The sequence below is a fragment of the Myotis myotis genome, unplaced genomic scaffold (assembly GCF_014108235.1).
Source record: "Myotis myotis isolate mMyoMyo1 unplaced genomic scaffold, mMyoMyo1.p scaffold_m19_p_12, whole genome shotgun sequence".
NCBI classification, from domain to species: domain Eukaryota; kingdom Metazoa; phylum Chordata; class Mammalia; order Chiroptera; family Vespertilionidae; genus Myotis; species Myotis myotis.
The window spans coordinates 33488505-33516435 of record NW_023416316.1 but is presented as its reverse complement, the minus strand read 5'-3'; the positions used below and the strand labels follow the sequence as shown (position 1 = coordinate 33516435).

At 42.3% G+C, this 27931-nt stretch overlaps 1 protein-coding gene across 9 annotated transcripts in view; it reads right to left on the bottom strand.

Annotated features, from left to right (window-relative positions):
* The window catches only part of TLE1 (TLE family member 1, transcriptional corepressor), an 89956-nt gene that overhangs the window by 20322 nt on the left and 41703 nt on the right, over nt 1-27931 (bottom strand). For 7 of the 9 annotated variants that reach the window (XM_036330738.1, XM_036330739.1, XM_036330737.1 and 4 more), the window contains 8 exons: nt 24298-24502; nt 23548-23564; nt 8773-8889; nt 5983-6036; nt 5339-5491; nt 3778-3922; nt 2705-2895; nt 1350-1426 (listed from right to left, as the gene is read on the bottom strand). In XM_036330738.1, the coding sequence (XP_036186631.1) occupies nt 1350-1426; nt 2705-2895; nt 3778-3922; nt 5339-5491; nt 5983-6036; nt 8773-8889; nt 23548-23564; nt 24298-24502 (959 nt within the window). The remainder of the gene's footprint in view (nt 1-1349; nt 1427-2704; nt 2896-3777; nt 3923-5338; nt 5492-5982; nt 6037-8772; nt 8890-23547; nt 23565-24297; nt 24503-27931) is intronic. The other 2 variants (XM_036330733.1, XM_036330731.1) reach the window with 1 other exon arrangement.

The following is a 27931-nucleotide window of genomic DNA, read 5'->3' as shown; positions in this document are numbered from 1 at the left end:
GTATAAGAAAAGCCCATCCTGGACGCAGGGCCACACACCCAAGGAAACACAGCACATAGTAGCTGATGGGTCTGTAATCGGAAGGATCCACCAGCTAAGGAAGCACCTGCAACACTGTTCCACTCCCCAAGCCCACTCTTCCCTGGGCCTAAGATGCCACCTTAAATTCTTAGCACCTCTACTAGTTCCTAGTGTAGAGAAAGCCTAATCTCATCATTAATCAAATTACTATGAAACAGATGTTATAATGCATGAAAAGTGAACAACAGGAATCTGCTTTCCTAAAAGCAGGTGATGGGAATAAAGAATTCCATTTTATCTCATGCTCCTGGTTTAGGTGAAACAAGGCTCCAATCAAAATCACACAAGGATGACCAAATTGTTGAATGGGCCACTCAAAATAATGCAATAATAATGTTTGCTTTCCACTTTATGTGTCCCTTGCAAACACACAAAAGTAGAATGTAACAAAAATAAACTGAAGGCCTATGACATGTACCTCTACTTAGAAAAATCAACAAAACTGGAACAGGCTTTTCTGCCATCTTCTATCCCAGAGAAAGGCAGAGTACTTGCTAGGAAGTAAGACATATTTCAATTTTGCTTTAAAAAAAAAAAAATTGAGAACTTTAGGAATTCTTGGAAATCACATTTCTAATTACTAACTATGGAAAGCAAGTGATTTCTTGTGACGCTGGAGGAATAACCACCAGGGCTTTTCAAATTCTGAATGCTTTTCTGCCCTTTAACCTGTCTTGCTTCCCCACACAGGCACTCTGCTCTTATAATTCTGAACCTCTCAGAGTATGGCACTTAGCAAAACTTTACTTGGGGGTCAACCTCGGATGTTGGCATCCGACAGAACATACCCTTTTCAAACTCTTGTTTCTACCAAAATAGGGAGCAGGTAGCACTGAGCTGGGTAAAGAGACAATATGTTTCAAATTTCTGAGATTTCAAGAGTTCATGACAGGTTACTGCCCACCACACAGTCCTGTTGGAAGTCCCCTGCAGCTACCCTCTAACCACATGGCAAAGCAGAGCAGCTTTCTGCCGAAAGGTGAAGGGAGGAGGGCCACCCACCCCTGGTCCTTGCAGCGCTCCTCACCCTGTCTCCAACAGTTCTCTCCAGAAATAACAGAATGCATGAGCTCACCCACCGGGAGAAGACAGGGGCATGACACCTACAGGGTGCCTATTTATAGGAAGTGTTAACACTCCTCAGGAAAAGACACTAGAAATCTCCTTGGAAACACCCAGGCCTGTGCTCCCTTTGGAATTCTGATCTGATAATACCCATGACTAAGTAACCACCTTGAAAATAAAACTGAGAAGTTGGAGGTACTTACGGTTTCCCCCCAGGGATTCCTGCCAGGTTGGGAGGGATCGTAGGTACTCGCATGTGAGGGGGAGGATCAAACCCAACCTGGAAACAAAAGAAGGCATCGCAGACTCAGTTTCTACAGGGCAGGCATTGGTGAGCATCTCTACAGATGTCTCACAGGAAACTCAGGTCCCCAAAGCAGCTTAAACAGGAACAGTAGCACAGGTTAGCAATTCCCAGAGGAAATACATTGTAAGAGAAGCAATACAACCAACTCTAAATACAAGACACACTTCCTTCTGGGGAGGGAGAATGGAGAGGGATCTCTTGTGCACTGAGCCAGCCTCCCATGGCCAATACGGGTCTGCCTGGTCCTGGCAGGTACACAGCGCAGCATGCTGTCTCAGTCAGCATTTCTCAACCTTGACACTATGGACATTTTGGGCCAGTTCTTTGTTGGGGGCTGTCCAGGAGAAGGCAGGGTATTTAGCAGCATCACTGGACTCTATCCTCAGTTGTGATAATCAGAGTATCTCCAGACATTACTGAATGTCCCAGGGAGGCAAAATCGCCCCAGTTTCATACCACTGGTCTAAGTTAATCCTTAAGGATTCATACATGATTTTGAGCACCTTAATCGCAGTACTTAGTCCCTCAGCTGCCCACTTGGCTTTAAACTATCCTGTCCTCCACTGCACTGCCCTTCCTGCAAGTGAAACATAAGGGAAGAACCAACAAATGAGAAATGCACATGACATACTGCAAACAACCAAGAGGAAATATTTTCAGACTTCTATTTGCTATGGGTTATAAACTTTCCCCTTGTCCTGATGCAGTCAAGGGCTCCCATTCAATTTTTCCTTTCTGCAGTTTTGTATCTCCCTGGTCAAAAATAAGGCCAGAGGGACAGCGCCCCATGGTTTCCGTCCCTGTTGTGTTTACGCCTGTTGCACTGAGGTCACTCCTCACACCAAAGCCATTCTATTGGGTTTAAAGAATAATATAGGCATGGAAAGAGAAAGTTTCAGCTTCTCAAATATTTTTTCCTAAGAATTAAAGAGGGGAAAAAAATACTCAAGAAAACGAATGAAAAGGCTTCTGTGAGCTACTTGAGTTATTTCATCGCCTTCCAAAAAAAAAAAAAAAATCTACTTTGGTGGGAGAAAACCAGATGTCCCCTGAACCACTAAAGGAGCTCCTAAACACTGCCTTTTTCATCCACAAAGAGAGTAAAGCAAAAAACGTCTGGCCGTCACTGAATGGAGCGGCACGTGGATGAAGGCGAACAAGGCGAAGGCAGGCACGGCGAGGACACTGGGTCTTTGTTTCTGCTTTGTGGGACCTGCCACCTGGGCCTGCCATGCTCCCAAGGTCACCTACCATGGGGGAGCGCCCGTAGGCCACCACAGCGGCAGCAGCAGCCGCTGCGCTCATCTGCGGGGACATGTTGTGGAGGCTGGCGTAGGCGGCACCGGGGCTGGTCAGCTCGCCGTTCATGCCCGCGTGGGGCACCATTCCAAATGGGGCGGGGTACGGGCCGGGCACTGCCAAGGGCGTCCTCAGGCCAGCCGCTGCAAGGAAGCACAAGGCACATGTGACTCAACTGGCGGCTCAGGGAGAGTTTTTAGTGTTCTTCATTAGGGGGAAGGAAAAGAAGGAGGACTGTGGGATGGTGAATCAACTCCAGTTCGTACACAGGGTCCCTTCTTCCCCAAAGCTGAATTCATTTGGAAAGAACAGACCCCAGGGGAAGCACTGCCCACACATTTCCTCCTGAGCAGCACTGGGAAACCAGGGGGAATTAGCAGCATCCCTGCACCCAATTCACACAAGGCAAACTGAGGTGAATGAAAACCTGGTCCTGGATTTACGTAAACCAAAGCACGGATTTAGAAGAAATATCCTGGAGCCTCTTTTCCTTTGAGCCTTGGGAGGTTACTCTTTTCCTTTCCCAGAGGAAGATCAAGTTGAAGGTTATGAGTTTACTCAATCATAGGCTGGAGTCTCATTGAAATTCTCCAGATTTCTACTGAAAGAGAGATCCCGGATTCCTGATGGACCCGCAGAAAACTGGCCCATTGGAGTAAGCAAGGAGTACACTTGGGCCGGCCAGACAGGCCATTTTGGTCAATATTAGCGAACTCAAGACACACAGTTTGGGAAGGAGCTTACATTCGGAATAATTATCAGAAACTTGACTGAAGTCCATGGGATTTGGATTATTTGGGAATAAAAGTCAAATGTAAACAGCTAGAAATAGGACAGGGTGAAGCTGCTGAAACCCAAGGATGAACATCTGCTTCTTATCAGGGCTTTTCAAAGATAGGAAGGAGGGAGGCAGGCAGTAACTACATTTTATGTTCCTGGGGAAACTGCGTCACAATAGGAACAGATGACGAATCAAGCTGGGGAAGGACAAACAAAACAAAGCACAAGAAGAGGCGATGCCCTACCCGCCTGGTTAACGAGGGGGTCCATGGCTGGAGGCTTGCCGAGGCCGGAACGGAGGCCTGGAGTGGCACTGGTGCCCGGTGTGGGCATGTCACTCCGAGGCGTCGGTGTGCTGGATTTCAGAACAGGCGTGCTGGCTTTTTCATGCTGATATCATTAAACAAATTAAATGAGTATTATTTTTAATCCAAGCCCTATTACACAATTTATCACAACAGCAGCTGGAACACTGGGCACCTTCTAGCTACTCCCTCAGCCAATTTTCATAAATCCACACAATGTTGACAGCATTAACTTGTGATCGAGAAATGTTGACCTTTCCTCTTCCTGCCAGAAATAAAACCCTAGCGAGGGACACAGAACATGATTACACTTCTTCCTCCGCAGGTTTTTATTTTACAAAGTAGTTTTCCATCAGGCGTGTGGACTTTGGATCGAGGCCAAGTCAGAAGGATGACCATCCAGAAGAAAGCTCCTGGTCACTCAGGAAAAAATGCCGGGTCACCAAGAATGCCAGAGGGAAGACCACTCTTCTAATCTTGCCTTTCGTGGCAGTGGGAGTGAGACTAATGGTGAGACACAGCAGGGCCGCTGATTTTATGAGACGCAAATCAGCATCCCAGAGGCAAAAGCCCTAGATTAGTCCCATTGTTGTGTTTGAGAGAGATGCCTAAAATGAAGAGATGGTGCTCTGGTGTTAAGCATCACTGCCTGCTTGCCTATATAACCCATGCGGACATTAGCGCAGGAGTCAAGGCAGTTACAGGGTGACAGAGTTATCTTCTTTAGCCTCTTAACCTTTCATGTCCTTTAAATCCATCTGAGAAGCTCTGTGGTGCAATAGCAAAGAACATGTGCTAGAGAGAGAGAGACCCCCATCTCTGTCTGGCTTTGGATCTGATGGGCTTTATAAACTGGCAAGTGCCTCAGGCTTCTCTCCCCATCAGAGAAATGGCATGAGAAATGACACTGTGTAGGGATTTACTATAGTCGGTTATGGCTCAGCTAGGGTGAGTTAAGAGATGACACACTCCACAGTGTTTGCTGTCGGACTGAAAGCAGCGGGCTCTGCTGCAGCCCCGCCCCCCCACCCCCACCCCCCCAGCCCCGCGGCCTGGTTCCAGGCTTCCCCCAGTGCCGCCTGGTGTGCACCACCAAACTGACCAGCAGCCCAATCACAACATGCCCCGACCGCATGGTTCCGTCTGAAACCAGGTGAAAATGTACAGCTGAAGAAAATGAGGACTTCTCAGGACTTAGGAGGTCTGAACTATTTGCTAACTGGGAAGTTTCAGAGAGTCTGTGCTAGGAGCATACCCCCCAAGTAAGAAGGCAAGGAGCATAGAATTGTATCTCCCTCTCATCATGACCCAAAAGAGACAACTGAGAGGGAAAGAGCAACACTGTGTGGGAACAAAGAACAGAAGAGTGAGTGTCACTTTTAAACACTTAAAAATCAATTCTCAATCAGTAAGAACCCCACATTTCAAATACTTTAGGGTCCTCCGGTTCACAAAGAAAACTTAACTGCTAACGAGGCAAGTGAGAGTTCTTATTACTTACCAAGCTCATTTCTTTGGATTTCAAAGAAGTAGAACTTCCTGAAGAGGCGGTGGATGCTGGGCTGCTGGAAGCATCTTTCTTTAGCAGGCGGTTTTTGTCGATCCCATTTTCTCGGGGTGAGTGGGCGGGGCTTGCTCTCGGAGAAGAAGGGTCCTTAACAAGCATAAGCAAAGAGTCCATGATTTTGCTTACGATGGACAGATCTTTCTCTACACACTCTTATTTCCACACTAATCCTCTAAAGTAAAGGAAATGCTGAAAGTCTAGATTTAGGGGACTCGAGGGTATGCGCACTAACACTGTTCTCCTTAAAAGGATGGTATTTGCAAATATACCCGATTAGACACCATAAAGGGAAAAAAAATCTGGGAACAACCATCTCCCTCCTCATGTTCAAATACTTTGCCCAAAGGGCACAGGAAGAAAATGAGCACCAGGGACCCAATTTAGGAATCCAGAATGACTAGGGAAACATTTATTTTAAAGGAAACAAAAGTTCAGGTCAGGTGCAGCATGACTGCTCCATCCATGAACAACCATTAAGTTCTCAATGGATAAAGGTGAAAGAAACCAAAGCACTGTGGCTCCACTTCTTTTTCTCACAAGTCACTCTGAACATAAAGTTTGATAAAGAGTGTAGTTACCTCATTAGACACATCTACAACTAAATTGTCATCGCTTTTGTCACCATCACTGTCCTGGAAAAAAAAAAAAATTAAATTCCATTTATTAAAGGTTTGAAGCCCAGTTAAATTTCTATAGTTCTTGATATCAGGCAGACTAAAAAAAAACAACGCCTGGGGTAAGCCTATGGGCTCCCTTAGAGATTGCCAGCCTTAGGAATGAATCCACCTTCTCCCCTTCTTATCTGACCTGAGGCTACACAAGCCCCAGGCGGGATTTCTGTTGCAATAGCATACCAGTTATATAATCACAGACGGCATATGAGGTGTGGCACATAGTTGTTTTCAACCTGAATTGCCCTTACAATCTGAAATCCGCATTATATCAGGTCTTTTCTCGTTGGATTTCAAATTATGAACACAATTTCATGTCACTGCTTTTATGTGCATCACCTTGAAGACAGCCAACAAATCTAACGTTCACAAATAATTGCTTATAAAGACAAACTTAAACCATGTTCCCATGGGGTGACTCATTACTATAAAAAATATAAAGCAAACAAAAAGTAAAAACAACCAGCATAAAATATTTTTGGAGATACAGAAGGAAGACAGGGTGGTAACGGTGGCGGGCACCAGCATCCTGCAGTAGGGCTTTCATCGTCTCTTCATAAAGCCATAGTTTGATAATCAGAGGAAACTCCAAGGTTGCACTGAGTTTGAAAAGGCTTCAGAAAAGCTGTCCAATTTAAAGATATGATCACTCTTCAAGTTTGAGGCAGGCTAAAAAAGGCAGTTTACTTTCCTAGCCCAAAGGCCTGACGTCCTTTGGTGCAAAATAATACAATGAGCATACAGAAAAAGTAGGCTATCACAACAGGTCCTAATTCCCAAAGAGAAGTAGGCCTGTAGTTTATGACCTAAACAGTCCTTTTCCTGATGTCATTGTCAATTGAGAATAAACAAATAATGTTTGAGAAATATTAGTACAGTGCAAATACTACCCACATTGGCCTTCTGTGGGACACAAGTCCAGGCTGGAAAGTTACCCTCAGCTTTAAAGTCAGGTCTTAAATGTTTTTTCTAACCGTACCTAGAGCATTACGTGTGGGAGACATAATTTACTTTCTTCAGTAATGTGTTACTTTAGACACTGTTATAAAAGCACCATGAAATTCACCAACAACAACAGGAAATAACCACCAATGAGGAAGCCGAGGCAATTCAAAATAGTCCACTGAAAAATATTTTCATGTAATAAAAGGAAAATTAATACTAAAGAAAACTTGCATTTGCTTAGTAAAGCCCACAGAAAAGCTTAAATATTCCTAGGTGTACAGAACCCAAAGCTAGAGTGGCGATAAAATAGAAGCTAAAAGTATTTCCCTTTTAGAAAAAATTTTTTTTTATAGAAATAGTTAATGTAACTGAACTGACAAAAAGTAGCCAACAATTAACTTATTATAACGGATCTTTGAAGTGAGTCCTTAAGTATTCTGTAATTTAAATCTTAGCTTTGTTGACCCTTCTGCCAATATAAACCTTCACAGTACAGTATTCCTGGGTCCTGAGGCCTTTGTCCCAGATTCTTTAATATCGCTTCAATACGCCCTCAATCACCTATACAATTAGCCATACACGCATGTTACAAAACAGACATGCAGAACTATGGATTGTAGCTCACTCATTATTAAATAACTTAACATACATGAGTAGAACAACTTGAAATTGTATTGGCAAATTTCCAAATTTCTGATATCATGGACCTTTTCACTAGCTTATTAATAGTTGATGCTATATATAAAAATACCTGCACGGGGCACTGGCTCTGGGCAAAAGATAAGGGGCAAACAATGTGCTGAAAGGCTTGGGCTGGAAAGGACCAAAAACCTGGGTTCTTTGTATATTATTATTATTATTATAGTGCAAAGTGTAGACCAATTCAAAGGACCTCTGACAAAATATCCACCCTAAGACCTCGGTTTGGGAATCCTAGCACAGTTGTTAAGAAATGGATTCTGGAGTCAGACTGCCTCCAGGCTCAGTCACTAGCTCTGACCTTGGGCAAACCACTTGCAAGGTATGTACTTTAGTTTCTTTATAAAACAGAGGTGATCACTGCCAAACCGGTTTGGCTCAGTGGATAGAGCGTCGGCCTGCGGACTGAAAGGTCCCAGGTTCAATTCCGGCCAAGGGCATGTACCTTGGTTGCGGGCACATCCCCAGTGGGAGGTGTGCAGGAGGCAGCTGGTCGATGTTTCTCTCTCATTGATGTTTCTAACTCTCTATCCCTCTCCCTTCCTCTCTGTAAAAAAATCAATAAAATATATTTAATAATAAAAAAAAAGAGGTGATCAGAATAGCATTCAAAAAGGTGTTTTGTGGCACCACAGATCTTACCCTGCTCACTTTAGCAGCAGAGGCCCAGGACAAAATGAAAATGCAAGTCCTTGTTCAAAAATTGAGAAAGTGAAGATGGCTGAGAGTAGAGCATTAGAACCAAGGGTGAGGCAGGGTCCTTTCACAAGCAGGGCCCTATGCAACTGCATGCCCATGAGGCCAGCCCTGCATTCTTGTGTCTCCGCTTAAGAGAAACTAAAGCAGGAAGCCTAAAATTTAATACTAAGCCTGGCAGAAGGATAATTTACAGATCTAGAAGGAAATAAAATCCTGGTGTAAGACTCTATTCTCTTTATGGTATTATTTTAAGGGCTGTGGATTATCACTAAGATCTTAGAGTACTTTTGTATACTCACTTGGAAAATAAGCAAGTAAGCAAGAAATATTATTTCAAGTCCTTTATTTACTTACATAGTGGCTGGAATCCTTATCATCCACCTTTCTTTTTTTGATGTCGTTGGAAAATTCAGGCCCATTTCTGCGTTTATCAGTGCCTCGTAGACTGTCTGGGACCAAGAGGGAATTACTCTGCAAGATTAAAAAAAAATTAATCAAAGATTTCTTCCCAGGTCTCTTTGTACACATGAAAGCCCAACCTGAACGTGATAGCTGTTTTAGAAAGGTGATACCAACATCACCTTTCATTCCATTTAATTCATCTCATCTGAAGACTGGATGGCAAACATTTATACAACTTTAAGTACTTAAAAGGGAGACCCTGACTATGCAATCAAACCATTTTTCGGGCCCTACTCACTTAAAATGTTCTGCTAACTGTGAGAGAAATGGGAACCTGCTGTCTATATGGGGACGTGTTTTTAGTCTTTCCCACTGCAACTTCCTGGTCAAGAACATGAATGGCCTATGAGTAAATCCTGAGGTTATTTTATTAGACTTATTCTGTGACTGCAAGTCAGAGGGTGTCACTCCTAAAAAACGCCAGAATAGGTGGAATTATCAGCACAGTTTACTAAGACAAATCAACACTTCCTGCAGCAACAATGAAGAAACTCCTTTAAGTTCTTTTAATTTATTGTTGAAAATAAGATCTGATGCTCCTGGTGAAAAGCACTGAAATTTAAGACCCAAAGAGGGAATTTCAGCCAGTGAATCTTCAAGGGCCAGGCCAGTTCCCACACATAAAAGCAGGAACAAGGACTAATCTTTTCCACAAACCACACAGGATACTTTCATTTGCATGTGCTGAGTATGAACTGTTGACCCAAAGAAAAGAGGCATTTTAGATATTTGGGGGTCACATGACATGATCTGACAGCTGGTCAATTCCCATCTCCTCTGGGCTAATGCATCAGAACATGTTACAATGAGTTATTTTAAGGGCAGGATTAGCATATGCAAGGGGGCAATTTGTTCAGTGATGTGTTACAGCCTCGAACAATGCTGAGCGAGCTGTGCAAAAACCTCCTTTCACAAAGCAAGATAACCCCAATTTCTGAAAGATGCTGACGAACTAAGAGGAGGGTGTTCAGGGCCAACAGACAATTATGTTACCTTCCTCTGCCACAATTTAGAAGAGAAGGGTCTGCTGAAAACGTTTGCGTTAGATCATCTCTAATGCACTGCATGTACCAGGAGCAAATCATTTACATATATTTTTAACCACCCTGGGTACCTAACTAGCCTGCAGTAATCAGCCAGGTGGCTGGCTCTCAGAGCTCCCAGGTGACAACAGTGGACCCCAGCATAGGGGCCTCCACAGCTTAACCACATGCAGGAAAAAAGAAAAACTAGGAACCAGAAGGCAGCCTGATGCCTCTCTGCTTACTTCGGGGGCTGACTCCGACCTCCGTTGAGCTGAGCTTTTCATTCATGACTGTTCAAGCTACACAAAAGCCAGGAGGCTTACAGAAAAACAGGGGAGGGACCACTGCAATTCAATATAAAGAAGCTCAGAGTACTGTCTTTAGCACAGGGTGGGGGACTGAAAGGTGAGCTGGCTGGGTCCTTGAACTACCTTGGTAAATGTCTGCTAAAAATTAACCCCTCCAACCCCAGAGCCACACAAAATGCCTGGCAAGATGCAGAGCCTAACTAAAAGTGCAAAGATGCACTCAGAAAAGCTGAGCCTCGGAGTTGAGTAGCAGCTTGCACTGAAGTATAAAAGGTGTCCACATAGAGCTGTGTTCTAGAATTATACATCAGTCCAAAGTCTCCTCTCCAGACTCTGAGCAGATACAATGGAAGGGCAGGGCTGAACGACTTAACTTCTGCCCACAAGCCCAGAACCCTAGAGTTGGTGCCCACTGGCAATTTTAAAGTCTCTCATCAATGTCACCTTTGTAGCCTTTCTGCTGAATCTAGCACTGGGCATCCAAACCATTCAGTCATTCAGAGACAGCTCTGAATGATCTTATTTTTTTTAATGATGTTAAGTGGTATTGCGAACACAAAAGTAAACACTTGTTAGGAACAAGAGAATTTTTGTTAGAAACAATAGCACTCCTACAGCATGTCAAGTACTGAGGCCTTCCGACTAAGTGTTAGAAGTTACTACTGGAATTCCCCGCTTGAGCAACTTAAATGAGGCCTATAATCTGAATGCGGTTTTGAAAAAGCTCTGAGAAGTTCTTCTAAATTTGGACAGGGCTAGTAATTAGCACCCCTGCTTATCTGAAAATTGGCCCCATTCAAATGGCAGACTTGGACTAGTTATGAAACAAAACATCTCATCATACCTTTGATGCTGTAAAACTGATTCAAAACAGGTGGTGAAGAGCGTGGGCTGGAAAGGCCGAGAGCCACTGCGAGGAGCCAGTGGGTTCCTGGCTTCTGCTGCAGGCCCACCAAAAACGGACCACCTCCTTTTACCCTTGTCCCCAGGAACCCAGTTTTCTGTGTGTAATTGCCCCTGACTACCTCCTGGCTCTGACGCTGCCTTCATTGTTGTTCTTGATTTAGGCAAATAGTTCCTGTCTAATGAACTTCACGTCAGCAACAATAACTTCTTGGTTAACTACTGCCTAGGAGACCCCAAGCTTTGTGGTTCCTTCATTTGCTCCCCAGGAGCCCAACAAAAAGGCTTCACAGGTATTTTCGGATGTCTCATGAGACCATGAGTCTTGCTGTGTTTTCCCCCCATGCACCATCCAATGGCTCAGAGGTGGAACACAGCCATTTTGATGGTCATTATGAGCAGTTTTATACATATTTTAAGAATGAAGAGATTATACCCGCGCACTAACTTAATATCCTTTGGATCCGTCAGAATTTAGGGTTCTGTCTTGATCTGTTAGAGTTTGACTAGGATAAGTCAGAATCACCTTTCATACTAGGATTTAATCAACATTTAAGAAGAGGCTATGGCACAAGAATGAAACTGGGGCTACTTTGCTTTGTTGTTATTTAAAAACTCATGCATTCTAAACACAGAAGAAAATTAGAATTCAACCTTTGAAGAGGCTAGAGCAACCTTAAAGACATACTGTTCATCCCCTTCATCCCCTCATTTTACCTGGAGGATGCCCAGCGAGGGAGCTGATGTGCCTGAACGCAATGAGCTCTTCCCACTAAGTCAAAGTGCCATCACGCCCAGAAGAGGGATTTCTAGACTCAATTTATGTTCTTGCATACTTGGCCCCCAATACTTACCACTTACAAGTCACACTGGCTCTTTAGCTATGAAGCTTAATTGACCTTCTAATGGACAGAATAATGCCTAATATATGTTGCGTGCTTTCTGTTTCCCCTTCCTAACCACAGACACTCTCTCTCTCTCTCTCTCTCTCTCTCTCTCTCTCTCTCCCTCCCTCCCCCCGCCACACACACACTGATTCACTTGGTTGTTTATCCACAATACAAAAAATGTGAACATAAAATTAAAAAATGAACATTTCATAGCCTACTTTAAAGTGGCCTAATAGTAGTCCCGAATTCCAACATTTACACTCATGAGTCCTGCCATGTATAACCCAAGATTCACACAAGAAAAGAACTCAGCAGAGAACAAAGTAGTCCAGGGACCCACAGCACCAGTCTGATGGGATCGCGATCGTGGCAGAGAGTGATTCCACAGGCCTGTTTACCACCACAGACCGCCCTTCCCAGAGTCCATACTTCTAAAGATTTTAATCTACCAAATAGCATTTATCAAGTACCATTCATTTCCAATATTTACTTGCCAAATAAATATTTAATTGTGAATCAGAGATTTTTGATCAGCATGAGAACTAGTTACCACACTGACTGATATACTCTAATTCTAGCCAAGAAACTCAATGTTTTATTTCACCTTGCAGCTGGCAAAATTTAAATACCTGCCAGATTTTTTCAAACTGTAATTATGGGGCAGACTTAGACCACAAATGTCCCGAGGGCTGGGATTTCCACACAGTGTATATGTTTTCCTTTGTTTTAAGATTTTGTTAAGAACAAAACAAAATCACCGTATTTATCATATGTCTTCTATACGAACTCAAAATAGGAGTTTTAAGCAGCCCTGGGAGGGGGGAGGGGGGACATTTAAATCTGAACAAATTAAGACCTGAAAACACATTATGATTTCAAAACAAACTAAATTTCTGAAATCGTGATGATTTCCTGCACCTTCCGTATTGCACACAGGGATAGATAGCCAAGTAAAAAGATCAAGGGAGATGCACATCCGACCCATCTCTGATGAAAATGAACCCCCTGGAATATTCAGTACCAGAGACAGAAAGTGGGTCCAGAAGAACTATTCGACCAACTGGCATGACTTCCTCTCTTTTTCTCATTGAAACCACACATGAAATGACTAAATGAGGTGCAAGTACAGAGAAAACATGCTCCACAAGAAGTTATGACCTGTCCCTCTTAAGGTAAATCTCTAGAATATAAAATCTGAGTGGGCCTCTTCCCTGTCAACAGGGAAATTGTTCGCTATGACCTATATATGCAACCTGAGGGCCGCTTCTTGCACTAACAGTAATGTAATGGTTAGGAGCTACTTAGAGAGAGAAGAGCAGCAGATCTTCCAATATTACACCAGTGTGTACTCCTTGAGTGGTCAGATCCAGAGCAGCTTCCTAACTGGGTGAACCATGTTTTGTAAAAGCAACACCAGGGACATTCTCTGCTATAGTTCAGTGGAGTCAGGTTGACTAGACAGTTGGTAGAGGGTTTGAACCTACTGAGTAGAAGTAGACAAAATATTCTCTTAAAATAAAGCAAAGGTGAACATCTAAATGCAATTATTACTTTGTTCTTTTTCAGGATTGCTGTCGCTATTCGGGGTCTTTTTTTATTCCAGATGAATTTTTGGAGAGTTCGTTCTAGATCTATGAAGTATGCCGTTGGTATTTTAATGGGAAGTGCGTTGAATTTATAGATTGCTTTGGGTAGTATGGACATTTTAATGATGTTGATTCTACCAATCCATGAACACGGTATGTTCTTCCATCTGTTTATGTCTTCCTCTATATCTTTTTTCAACGTCCTGTAGTTTTCTGAGTAGAGGTCTTTTACCTCTTTAGTTAAGTTTATTCCTAGGTGGCTTAATTTTTTTGGTGCGATGGTAAACGGGATTGTTTTTATAATCTCTCTTTCTGAAAGTTCACTATTGGTGTATAGAAATGCCTCAGATTTCTTGGGGTTAATTTTGTATCCTGCTACATTGCCAAATTCATGTATTAAGTCTAGTAGCTTTTTGATGGAGTCTCTAGGGTTTTGTATGTATAATATCATGTCGTCTGCAAATAAGGACAGTAGGTGGGATCTCAATACCAGATATCAAGATGTATTACAAAGCCATTGTTCTCAAAACTGCCTGGTACTGGCACAAGAATAGGCATATAGATCAATGGAATAGAATAGAGAGCCCAGAAATCGGCCCGAACCAATATGCTCAATTAATATTTGACAAAGGAGGCAAGAACATACAATGGAGCCAAGATAGTCTCTTCAATAAATGGTGTTGGAAAAATTGGACAGATATATGCAAGAAAATGAAACTAGACCACCAACTTACACCATACACAAAAATAAACTCAAAATGGATAAAGGACTTAAATGTACGACAGGAAACCATAAAAATTCTAGAAGAATTCAAAGGCAACAAAATCTCAGACATATGCCGAAGCAATTTCTTCACTGATACAGCTCCTAGGACACTTGAAACTAAAGAGAAAATGAACAAATGGGACTACATCAAAATAAAAAGCTTCTGCACAGCAAAAGAAACCATCAACAAAACAACGAGAAAACCCACTGTGTGGGAAAACATATTTGCCAATGTCATATCTGATAAGGGCCTAATCTCCAAAATTTATAGGGAACTCATACAACTTAACAAAAGGAAGATAAACAATCCAATCAAAAAATGGGCAAAGGACCTAAATAGACACCTTTCAAAAGAGGACATTCAGAAAGCCAAGAGACAGATGAAAACATGCTCAAAGTCACTAATCATCCGAGAGATGCAAATCAAAACAACAATGAGGTACCATCTCACACCTGTCAGACTGGCTATCATCAACAAATCAACAAACGACAAGTGCTGGAGAGGATGTGGAGAAAAAGGAACACTTGTGCACTGCTGGTGGGAATGCAGACTGGTGCAGTCACTATGGAAGACATTATGGAGTTTCCTCAAAAAACTGAAAATGGAACTCCCATTTGACCCTGTGATCCCACTTCTAGGAATATATCCCAAGAAACCAGAAACACCAATCAGAAAGGATATATGCACCCCTATGTTCATAGCAGCACAATTCACCATAGCTAAGATCTGGAAACAGCCTAAGTGCCCATCAGTAGATGAATGGATTGGAAAACTGTGGTACATCTACACGATGGAATACTATGCTGCTCTAAAAAGGAAGGAACTCTTACCATTTGCAACAGCATGGATGGAACTGGAGAGCATTATGCTAAGTGAAATAAGCCAGTCAATGAAGGAAAAATACCACATGATCTCACTCATTCATGGATAATAGAGACCATTATAAACTTTTGAACAATAATAGATACAGAGGCAGAGCTGCCTCAAACAGATTGTCAAACTGCAGCGGGAAGGCCGGGGAGGGTTGGGGGGCAGGAGGTAGGGGGGCAAGAGATCAACCAAAGGACTTGTATGCATGCATATAAGCATAACCAATGGACATAAGACACTGGGGGATAGGGGAGGCTAGGGGACTGTCTAGGGCAGGGGGAAAAAATGGCCTTTAAGCAATAAAAAAAAAATAAAAAATAAATAAATAAATAAGTGCAATTATTAAACCATACGTTCATGGAAGAACTTAGCACGTAAGTAGAAGAGTCTGTTGAACCTCAGAGAGCATTGAGTTGAGTCAAAAGAAAATGTCAAGATTTGGACTTTGTGATTGTTTCCCTTATTCTGACCGTTCCGGACAATGTTGTTTCTATTTCACGCTCTGATTACCCACTCAAGACTGAGAGAGAGACCCAGCTACTTCGGGATGCACAAAACCAGTCTTTGGAGTCTTATTCCAAGAATTTTACTTTTCTTTTAGCAATTTAACAATAACAGTTGTTCATGTATGCGGAGATATTTTGGAAGGCAAACTCCAAAAGATATGAAAAAAGGCAAGTTTAATGAAATGTTACCCTGTCAGTGCTACCGGAACACTTGTTCTGAAGCCCTCATATATCCCTCATCTAATGCAAGACCTCAAAGCTACTCTTCTGCCAACGAAACATCAACCTGGAAGCCACCAGCAGCAAATCTGAAAGGAAAAACCTCTCATGGATACAGCAAAAGCTAGACAGGTTTCCCTAATGTGAAAGTAATGTACATTATTCAAATGGATTTCTTTAGCTGCCATGCTGATTCCCCTAGGGAATGTTCTCCTCCCCGCAGGAAAAGTGTTTGTGTCAGAGGTACAGATTGGAAACGCATGACACCTCATTTATCCTCTGTTACACTGAGGCAGTGGGAACCTAATTTGCTAGCACACGAGTCTACACTGACAATTAACTTCTCGGTGAACATTAAAACAATTAGGCAACGACACACCCCATCACATCTGTGTGCTTTCTCCACTGACACCTGATACCAATTAAGTCATCACCCCACGTTGTACTTTTTGCTACAGTCCAATTGGTCATCCTCGTATTCTGCCTGGCATTTCAACAAATACATTTTTTTGCTCATAAACTAACAAGATCCCCACTTGTCAATGGTGAAAAGTGGAAGAAAGTGGAGAAGTGAGGAAACGTGTCCACTTGGCAACCACATCGCATCTCAGAAGCCCTGGCGGTGAAGCGGGTCTGCTGAAGGGCATACATCTAGTTTTCATAGTTAAAATGCAAAGTTCAGAAAGAACCAGTGTGTTCTTGCAGCTTGATCTAGGAATTCAGCACTGTCGGATGTAGAAGGGGGACTCAGTCAGGAGGACTCCCAGGAGAGAACATAGCCATGTAGGAGGCATACAAACCCAGTTGATATTTGGGCTAAAAGAGGTATTAAACCACACGATGTCTTAGGCATCATCCCCTATGCCCCCAGGTTGTCCTTCCACCCACCTTCTCCTGGTAAAGCAAAATAAAATAAAATAAAAAACTTTTGAGCTGACAATATAATCATTTAAAAATAATTTTTAAATTATTTTTAAAATAATTTAAAATTAAATCTTGGTCACAGCAAAAAAATCAAATCTGTATTTCAAACCTTTTTTAAAAGTATGTTTTCGAGGAACTACTTAGGGGTTACTGTTCCTCTTTTCTCCAGCCCCCGATGATACCTTCTATTGCAAGACAAGGCCCTGAAACAAAGCACTGGGTCAGGACCTGGCTGTGAGTTATTTGGGTATCGGACAGCTTCCACCCACCCCTCCTTATCTGAAAGTCAGCAGATGCAGAGCTTGCTGCTACTACATTCCAGAGGGAATGAAAAGATTACGGGGCCAACATTCAGGAAAACCTGCTCCAAATGGTAGGCATCAAGTTATCTATTTACAGAACACAAACTAAGTCTTAAAAAAGGTTTTGGGCCCTAACCGGTTTGGCTCAGTGGATAGAGCGTCGGCCTGCGGACTGAAGGGTCCCAGGTTCGATTCTGGCCAAGGGCATGTACCTTGGTTGCGGGCACATCCCCAGTAGGGGGTGTGTACGAGGCAGCTGATTGATGTTTCTAACTCTCTATCCCTCTCCCTTCCTCTCTGTAAAAAATCAATAAAATATATTTTTTTAAAAAAAGGTTTTGGAAGAAGAAAATACTCTCTACCTATTCTCTGTTGTTGTTGTTTGGGGCAGAGGGGGAGTAAAAATGCCCTATATTCACTGTGATCACAGTGAGATAAAACCTGTACATTTCTCCAGTCACATACAGGCTCCCATATCCATCTGAACATTTGTCCTGGTCACACACAGGCTCCAATACCCACCCGGTGAGACACAGCATCCACAATAAACAGACACCACCACCACGCTCCTTGCTCCCGGTTACAGGTGCACACTCCTAACAACCTGGAAACAGCCGGGGTTTTCCTTTCTTTAGGGGTTCACCCTTCTCACGACAGTGACGCCAATTTTCCCAGAGGATCCATTTTTTTAAGCACATGGTTTTAAATTCTGTCAAAAGGGGAAATCTGCTGAGGCAACTAACTGCCTGAGAAAACGTCAGTATCTTTCGCTGTGCCTAAATACTGGAATTTTAGATGATGCATCTCATTTCTATCCTTCATTACCAAGCAATTCCTCAACATGCACCAGGTCAAGATAAAGTCATGAACATTTAGATCAGCTGTTCTCAACCTGTGGGTCGCGACCCCTTTGGCGGTCGGAGGACCCTTTCACAGGCGTCGCATAAGACCATCCTGCATATCAGATATTTACATTACGATTCATAACAGTAGCAACATTACAGTTATGGAGTAGCAACGAAAATAATTTTATGGTTGGGTCACAACATGAAGAACTGTATTTAAAGGGCCAGAAGGTTGAGAACCACTGATTTAGATGCAAATACCTTCTCCAAGTCCCCCGCCCCCCCACCCCTACGTTTGGTGAATTTGATTATCATGAGAAGAATCAGGGTCACAAAAGGCTGAGATCAGTTCATGGTCCCAACATCCTAAGAAACACCAGTAGCTGCCACCTTGTCACATGGGCCCTAACCTCCACGACTGTCTCACCCACTGTATTTTAAAAAGGAAAGGACACCACAAGTAACTTGGCTGAGCATGACTAACAATGCATTTACTGTCTTGCTAGCAGGTACTGAGGGGAGACATGCCTAAAGGCTTGTTCTGCTGTGTCTGAGGCCTTGCTGTTTCTGGCTTCTAAATCCTCACTTGCAAGGCAGCCCCATCACGACGTTACAGATGACCTGCCTGTGCAGCCAGACTCCCACGGCAGCCTGCCTTTGTCCACAACAGGAGTTCTTTCTATCCCACCACCCCCATAATGCCATGGTCCTGAGGAGTCACTGGAGATGACATGAAACTCAAAATTAAAATTTCAGAGAAAGACCAACAATGCCATTTTTCCAGAGAAAAATGTCCTACTTCCCCCTGTGCTCTCCAGTGCTGGTCGTTTTGAGAAAAAGTGAAAGTGAACTAGGAACTGGTCCTGCCCTACCTTGGCCAATTAACTAGCAAGTAGGACAACTAGAAAAGAAAAACAAGATAAAGACACCACCTTACAGTAAATACAGTGATGGCTGTCATAACTACTCTTAAGTTAGTCCTAAGTATGAACCCGTTAATTATAAAAGCCAGTTACGGGAGTGACAACACAGTCTCTTTGAGAGACATGATCCAATTCTCAACTGCCATTAACTAAGTAAATGTATGACCAGCGGCACTCAACCTCCCTGAGCTTGGTTTATCACTGATAAAATTACGGTACCGTTATGATCTCTAATGTGGATGAACAGTACTTAAGACTTTTCTGCACCAGGAACCCCTTCTGAGAAGTTGATGAAAGTTCTCTCTCTCTTCTCAGAACACTCTGCATGCAGGTTTTAGAAGGTTCAAGAACCTTCTGAGGCCCATCTGTGAAACCTGTCTACGGCCACAGACCCTCTACGCTCTGGAGTCTCTCCCAATTCCCAACCCCCAAGGCTCCTCCCTTTTCCAAATGTTCCAAAGAGTGATCACATGGGTCAGGAATTTCAGTATTTTCATTTAAAAAAAGATCTGACTGTGACATTAAAAGGCACCACTGCAAAATGGCAACAAATACATGAGGTGTCCCAAACAGTGCTGGGCAGATAGTAGGTACTCAATAAATATTTGCTAAAGTAATGAGAATTTAAACACATATTGTATGCTATTTCCTTTTTTAAAAAATATATTTTATCAATTTTAGAGAGAAGGGAGTGATAGAAACATCAATGATGAGAGAGAATAATTGATAGGCTGCCTCCTGCACACCCCACCCTGGGGCTAGAGCCTGCAACCTGGGCATGTGCCCTGACCAGGAATCGAACCATGACCTCCTGGTTCATAGGTCGGTGCTCAACCACTGAGCAACACCGGCCAGGCCTATGCTATTTTCTTAAAAGCCATATGACTCTTAGTCAACTCTCTTATTCCAGGTCTTTCAAGACTTGTTTAAATGATATTCCCTTCAGCCAAAATTTAATATAATTCATCTCTAATTGAAATACCTAAAGTTTTTATTATTACTGAAGAAATAAAGGCCTTTGTTAGGTCATTTAAATATTTCTTTGTTCAACAGTGAGTAGCATTCTGATAGTACACTCGTGTTAAAAACAATAACCAAGTTTTGCAAATTAGCAAAGCACTAGTCAAATCTTAATTTATAAACAAAAGCCAGACAGCAACAGAAACCTCTTAAAAGTTACCGGCTTTATCATCCATCCCTTTCATAAACAAGCCACTTACACATAGTGTCCATGTTTTCACCTTGTTCTTAGTGCTTTCATTTCCTGGGGTTTACATTAAAACAGGTTGCATTAAGGCTCATGTGTTTTCCTACCATAAAACCTTAAACTAGCAAATGGAATAATTTTGTCACTAAAAAATAAGCAAACACGACCTTAGAACCAGTTTTAGACTTACAGATACAAATTTATACACACTCACATCCCTTCTAGATCTGATTTGCACTTAATATAAATAATGTGTGTTCAATATAGGAAGAAGAGCAGGAAAACATAAGCCTATAGATGGGTCTGGAATTCTTCAGAACTCCTTAGTTTCATCGCAGAAGTTCTCAGGGTTTGGTCCAAGAATCCCTGATGTTCCCAGGGACCCTTACCTAACTCTTTGAGGGCAGACTTTCTTCCTATACTTCCAAACAATCTTTCAGAACAGAAAGAATGCAGAAGTTGATGAAAATCCAGCTATCCTTTTTAAACCAGGCACTAAAGACATTTGCAAACATGTAAGACAAAGCCACTCTTCCCACTACAATATTTTTTTTTGAAAATAGTTATTTTTCATTAATAATGTTACCACAAATTAAGTAGCTCTTTATCTGCTTAAGTGATTTTAAAATTTATTTTCTTTCTAATCCAGAAAAAATTTCAAAATATATAACCCATATAAACAAAAGTTCTTTGGGGTTATCAGTAATTTTAATTTAAGGGTAGAAAAAGATTCTGAGACCATAAGGTTTGAAAACTTCAACTACCCTTGACCCCTCATTGGGTGAAAAGAAACAAGAGCATTACAGAGCAAACTGTCTATCTACCAAGTAAAATTCAACTTCATAATTCAAACCACTTTATTAAAGAAATAAGTACTACAATATTTTAGGCACTAATGGTACACATCATCTTATTATCCATTGCTTCTCATATTCAATTTTACACAAAGTTTGAAGAGCTACTTAATTTTATATAACTGCAGCAAAATCCCAACAGTTTAAGTCCCCTCTAGAGACTGAAGTTAAATTAAATGTTTATGCTACAAATTAGTGTAGTTTCCCATTTTATATCATCATCACCTACAATTTTTTGTAACTTAACAATTAAGCAGGAAACACAGTACGTATTCTGAAAATATTCTAAAATTATCATTACTTGTCAAAAATTTCATGTGAAAAAGAAAACATACAAATAACACATCATTTTATATTTTTACAGACTGCTTTATGCAATGTATCCACGTTTTGACTTGGACGTTCACTGATTGCTAACGCAACATATGGACTTAAAAACAATCTACGGCTGCATGAAATTCAAGACCCAGTTTGTCCTTCTTTACGGACATAACTCATCATCCTTCCTCCATCTCACCATCACTTCTACAATGAATGAAGTTCTTGCTTACATTTTTCAGCCAAAAATACAAGTAGGAGGTTATTAGACACATTCAGAAATATACAGAGAGGTCTGAAAAATGCCCCTACTACCTTCAGCATGCAAATCTCTCCTCATGCCTGTCATGCACTGGCATCTCAGAGGTACATATCATGGTATCTCTTCCACGACTGCCTAGAACTTTTGATGAAACTTTCTAGACTATTTTTTAAGATTTTGGTCTCCTTTCCTTGGTTCCTTGAAAAAGGCCTTGTGATGTATGTGCCTACGTATCCCAAACTACAGACACATTTCCTCTATTACCGTACATACAGTAAACAAGAAATATACGGTGATTTTATAAGGTGAAACCATAATACTGAGAATAAAAAGTTAAAGTCCCAAACCTAGAGTAAGTTAAATAAATGACAACATGCAGTACGCTAAAGAACATGGGCTCTCTCAGCATCTTTTGCATTTGTTCTCTGGTCCAGGATTAGGGATTTTAATTTGACACGCGGCTATATGATGAACATGACAGAAAAAATGATAATCTACAGAGACACTGAAACAGCAAAACAGAAAGGTCACCTCCACAAATCAAAGTCAGTTTACCTAAGTGTGCACTTTGCGAGGATATTTTATTCCCTAGCTATAATTTTCTCTCTCCCCAACATTTTCCAGAGAAAACTTACAGTACCAGAATTTAAAAACTAGCTACCCCATACTTTCACCATTATCCACTGCTCCCAACACATCCTGATACATAAAGTATTCCGAGATCTATCTCAAAGAGAATTTCTAAAGTCCCTACTAATTCATCCTGGTTTGTGGATGTGGCTCAGTTGGCTGGGTGTTGTCCCGCCCACCAAAAGGATGCCTGTTCGATTATCAGTCAGGGCACATGCCTGGGTTGTAGGCTCAATCCCAGTAGGGGCGTGCGGGAGGCAGCCCATCCATGTTTCACTCTCACATAAATGTTTCTCCCTCTTTCCCTCTCTCTTCCTCTCTCTAAAAATCAATTAAAAACCTTTTTTTTAAAAAAAAAAAAAAAAAAAGAGATACATCACACACACACACCACTACACAGAAGAGGGGAAAAAACAAACTTTTTAGAATGAAAAGAATTGCATATCTTCCTCCCAAACCCATAACAAAAAAGTTATCAGAATGACAAGTTCAGTATCTCCCCCCACCCTGCTTTTTTTTAACCAGTTAGATTTAAGATGGTCAAAATACTGCCATGTTAAAAAAGAAAGAAAAGTTGGGAGGGAAGGAGGCAAAAACTGTAGGTTATTGTCGCTGAAAAGGGGCCAATTCTCACTCTATTTGATCATGACATTTGCGAGATGCATTTTAGATACAGATCTCCCCACAGCTACTGGCGGATATGTGTGCAGGTCAGACATGCATTGTGTGAAATGCGTGAGATTCAGGCCGGTGGAATGATGAGCTCTCCAAGCACAGAACCCCTGGCCGCTGAATTTCCTTGTTTTTAAGAACTTAAGATGCTCAATTCTTTGGTCTAAAATAAATTCAAGTTCACACTCCAAGGGCAATTATGAAAAAAGAAAACTAGATATGGAAACCTAGCAACTAAGGTGCATTTGCAGAGGATAATAAATGGTTCAGGTAGAAATAACACATTACTAACCAATTTCACATGTGAATTGTGACCTCTTGCCTGTAAAACTGACTTAAGATAAAAAATGAATACTCGTAAACTACAAGCAACCTAGCCTCAAAATGCAATGGGAAACATATTTTTAAGCGGGCCTGGGGTACATACAGATAATAGCAAACAGCTCTGACCCAAAATCATGTTGCTCTCATCTAACAAAAGTTTTATAAAAATACAGGGTTGGGTGGGGAATAGTCATACTTTTTAAAAAAACAAAAACCTGGTCACTGAGGGAGACAGGGGAGATGTGCACGTCTGTGCTGTCTAAAGAAAGGCAGAGTGGGGCGCACTACGGGAAGAGGGTGTGTTCGTGTACAGCAGGCGTTGGAGTACTTACTGTGCCAGGTTCTCTGTCTGTTCCCGAGGTTACCAAGAAACGCACAGACATGCCCGTTCAGACACAGAGGCAAGAACAGAAATAAAAAAAAGGGGGGAATAATTAGAACACAAGCCCCAAACAGTTTTAAAAATGGCTTTTATTTATATAAGTCATTGCACATTCCTAATACAGTGATTTCCTGAAAATTACAGTATTTTGTAAACATAAGATTTACAGTTTAACCATACACAAAGCCTATTTTTTTATTTCTTGACAGAATAAATTACTTTTCTTCAAAAAATTAGTCAAGTGCAATTTTGCCCAATATTTAACGCATACTAGAATTAAAGCCTATGAAGCTAAGTAGTAACAGATGCAATTATCAAACCTCTCATTTGAACACATTCACTTTCAGATTTAACTTCTTATTTCGCCCCATTTAACAAGATTACTTTCTTTGAAAATTACCCAATTAAGCAGTTAACAGTTTTCCATAATATGGTACAGGCCACTGGCATTAACTAGGCAGTTGCCAAGATGTCAAGATGCCTGCAATCTAAAGAGATCGAGAAATCTACAGATGCCCACACTAAGCCCTGAGAATTTCCAGGGTGAGCTGTATTTCAGTGACCAAGCTTTGCGGCAGTTCCTCTTAGCTCATTGTTTGCTCTCTGAATAGGTTGGGGCTTTCTTTAGCGGTGCACACAACTTTGCAGCACTGTATGAGTGTGAGGACAAAGTCCTAATCTGGCTTGCCCGGCCGCTCACCTCTGTGGTGGTCTGCATCATGGTGCTTCTTGTCATCTTTTATTGCCAAGTGAGACTGCCCACTCAGAGCACTAGACAGCGCCAGAAGGCCGGCACTGCCGCCCAGGGGCGGGATCCCAGGCGGCGGAAGTCCCGAAGGGTGAGGCGTTAGGGGGACTGGGGGTCCGTGGCCATGAGAAAGATGCTGAGCTTGTAACTGCTGCTGCTGTTGGTGGTGGTGGTGAGGGAAGAGGAGGAGGAGGAGGAGGAGGAGGAGGAGGAGGAGGAGGAGGAGGAGGAGGAGGAGGAGGAGGAGGAGGAGGAGGAGGAAGAGGAGGAGGAGTTGTTGTTGAAGTTGGTGGTGGCAGTAGCAGCATCCGGGGGAAGTAGACATGACATGAGAGGATGGAGAACAGAACAGGAGGGTAACATACACACAAAGGGTCACAGAGGGAGGAAAAGAGAAAAAAAAGGTGATTAGCACTTTTAGTTCATCAAAAGCTTTTACCTGATAAGATACAATCTTCCCAAAATATAATACTCAGATCTACACTGTCACTTTCTGGCATAAGTTACCCCCTGCAAATGTAGCTGTTTATTATCATCAGCAATCCTAACTAGGTTAGTAGCCCCTCAAATGTTAGCTAGTTCCATCTCTAAGTGCCTTGAGGGATGAAATCCAGTATGTCATTAAATCTAAGATGCCAGAGATTGAAGACTCATCCTGATTTCAGAAAGGCTAAAACTGGGGAAGTGTATATATGCACCCTACAATATAGTAACTGAGTAGTCATCAGTTATTAAGTGACTCCATTTCACCCTAACCTTCTTGCGTTAACTCACCACAATGGTATAACGAAACAAAACCAACCTATTACCTTTAACAGAACTCAGAGAGCAGGAGGAGCAGTGCATTCTCTTATGCACTCCACCCCCAGGCACGTGTCCTTATTTCACAAAGCCTTCACTGTGAGTAGGTCCCGACATTCCAGTTCCACAGAAGGGCCAACCTCAAAGCACTGAGAGAACTGCAGAGGTTCTCCTGGCAGGTGGGAGGGAGTGGAGTCCATGTCGGAATGACCCTTAGGCCTCACTGATCACTGAACCACCACATGCAGAGGGAGGTCTCAGGGAGCCAGGCATGTGACAGGTGGAAGAAGCCTGTGAAGGTGAAGTGTTGTTTATCCCGTACTTCCTCTGAGCTCCATGCCCCGAACCCAGTCCTTCAACATCACAAGGAAAACACTGAGGCCCAGAGAGGCCAAAGACCTTGACGGGAAATCACTCGCACTGTCCTATGGGACACCAACCACGGACACCCAAGTCCCCAGTCCCAATGCCACTGCCTCTATAGCTTAACCCATTCTAGAGATCATAAATCTATTCACATTAAAAAGTACCACTGCTCTCATATATTATATTTAAGAGTATGTAGAAATGAAAAAGTATCTAAGAAATGGCCCTTGTACCATAAATCTGGCCACATTTCAGCTGTCCAACCGAAAACTCATTTTTGATGAGACAGTAAAAACGATTAAAGCTCAATTTCTAAGGTGTAATGTTAGGAAATAATCTTAAGATTCTGATTTGTGCGCACTTCCCTGGGACTCAATTACTCGTTTTATTTATTATGCCCTGGCGTGTACTGAATATATTAAACCTCACACCAGATCTTTAGTAATTCCCACCCAGACTACTGATCTTTAATTGAATCCTGAGCACCCCCTCCAAGAGCAGGAGAAAACAGCACCTTAAAAGCAGAAATCAGTGTCTTACAATCATTTCACAGTAAATCTTCAACTCCTACCAGCATCTTTAAAAAAATCTTTAAGAGCCAATGTTCTCTTTCAACTTCCATTACTTCCAAAGGGAGCACAATTCTAATTAGAGGGAGGTTGGAAAAGGGGGAGAGAAGTCCAAGAGGACAGCTTCAACAGTATTCTTGGAAAGTATTTATAAACTACTCATTCGCCATTTGAGATCATAATAACAATTTCTTTACGCATAAAATCACCTTCCTGTCATCCCAGAGACACTAATTCTTGCTCTGTCACCTTTTAAGAGCTTGGCAATAGCAAGACATAAAACTGAAGAAGCTGGCAGCGTGTCACGGTCCGCCAGGCATGCTCATTAGCACTTAATTAGGAACTAGACACCTGCCATAAGAAATGGGATTGCAGAAGGATGAGGACCAGGTCTGCCCTACCAGCAATTACTATCATTACTTGGAGAATAAGAGCTATGTCCGGCTTCTGGGAGGGAAATGCAGTGATGCATACACAAGAAGCAAGAGCGGTGCGGTAATTAAGCATGGCACTGATCAAAAGGAGATGAGAGAGGCTAAGCAGAGGGGAAGGCAGTTAACTACAGGGTTGAGGACGCCACCCTACCAACCCCATGCACATCCCCGCTCCCCCAAAACTCCAGAATCCAGTCACCAAAAGTCGACTTCAGAGGTGGGATTTGATGTCAGAGCAAAGGCAGCATTTGGATACACGAGGAAGAAGCTGATTTTCTGCCAAACCCAAGTCAGTTTTTAGAAAAATGACCTGGAAAGTATTCTCTGATATGCTGTTGAAAAGAAAGGTTAGCTTATATAATGAAGGGGCTTTGCCACAGCTGTGAAGTAGATCCCATGGTTAAACTCAATGTTTAGGCTAATAACCCAGTGGGGATATCCTAGAGCCTAACTGGCCACAGGCAACTCCACCTCTACCTACCTCTGCTCTGAGCTTCCCCCTTGAAGAAACAGCTCACTGTCCATTATTAGAGGCAATTAGGTTTTTCCATCCTTAACTTGGCCATCTTGAGAGCTTCTTCATTTTGTGTGTTGCTGTTTTTTAAGCAAAGCCTATCAAAATGGAAGGCGTACTAGGAAGCAACAGGAAGGATCAGCTATTGAAGATACTGCAGGCCCAGGAAACAGGGATATCACTGTCTCACACTGACTTCTTTATCCTGCCAGAAAGAACTCCCAGATAATATTTTCGTCTTCAGTATCTGGCCTCTGCTCAGAACACACCTGAGGCAGGGAGGGTGGGCATCATGGCTCCCATTTCGTAGATGACAGGGTTGCTGGCCTTGGGGCTCATAGCCGGAAGGATGACTGCAAAGCTTTTGTTCCCTAGAACACCTTTTCCCCTGGGATCACAGCAGCATAGTGACATTCACAAAAGCCCTCACATTTCTCTCCTTTCCCAGGTAATGAGAAGCTCAAGGGCAGGCAATACTGCAAACTTACCACTGGACATTTCCCTGGAGACAGACTCACCTGCACCATGCAGACGTAGCAGTGATGGGTGGGAATCTGATCTAAGGTTTGTGACTCAAGAGTGCCCACTCTCCTGTCCCCACTCTCTAATACCCTATCCCTACATCTGAAAAAAGAGGCTCTGTTTGGCTCCAGCTCTCTTCTGAGGAAGTTTATAAAGAGAATCAAGCCTAAACACAGAGTGTTCTGGCTTCTCTCAGAACAAGATGCTTAACAGATAAGAAGTGTTTCTAAGATAAAACATTTATTGAAAGGAATAGAGGGCCCTCATCCTAGAGAGTGAAACAATTAACTCCAAAAAGGCAGCCCACCTGCCCAATGTGTCCTTGGAAAAACATTTTTTCTCAACAAGGCTTACCTGAGACTGGCAATCTAGCACCCATC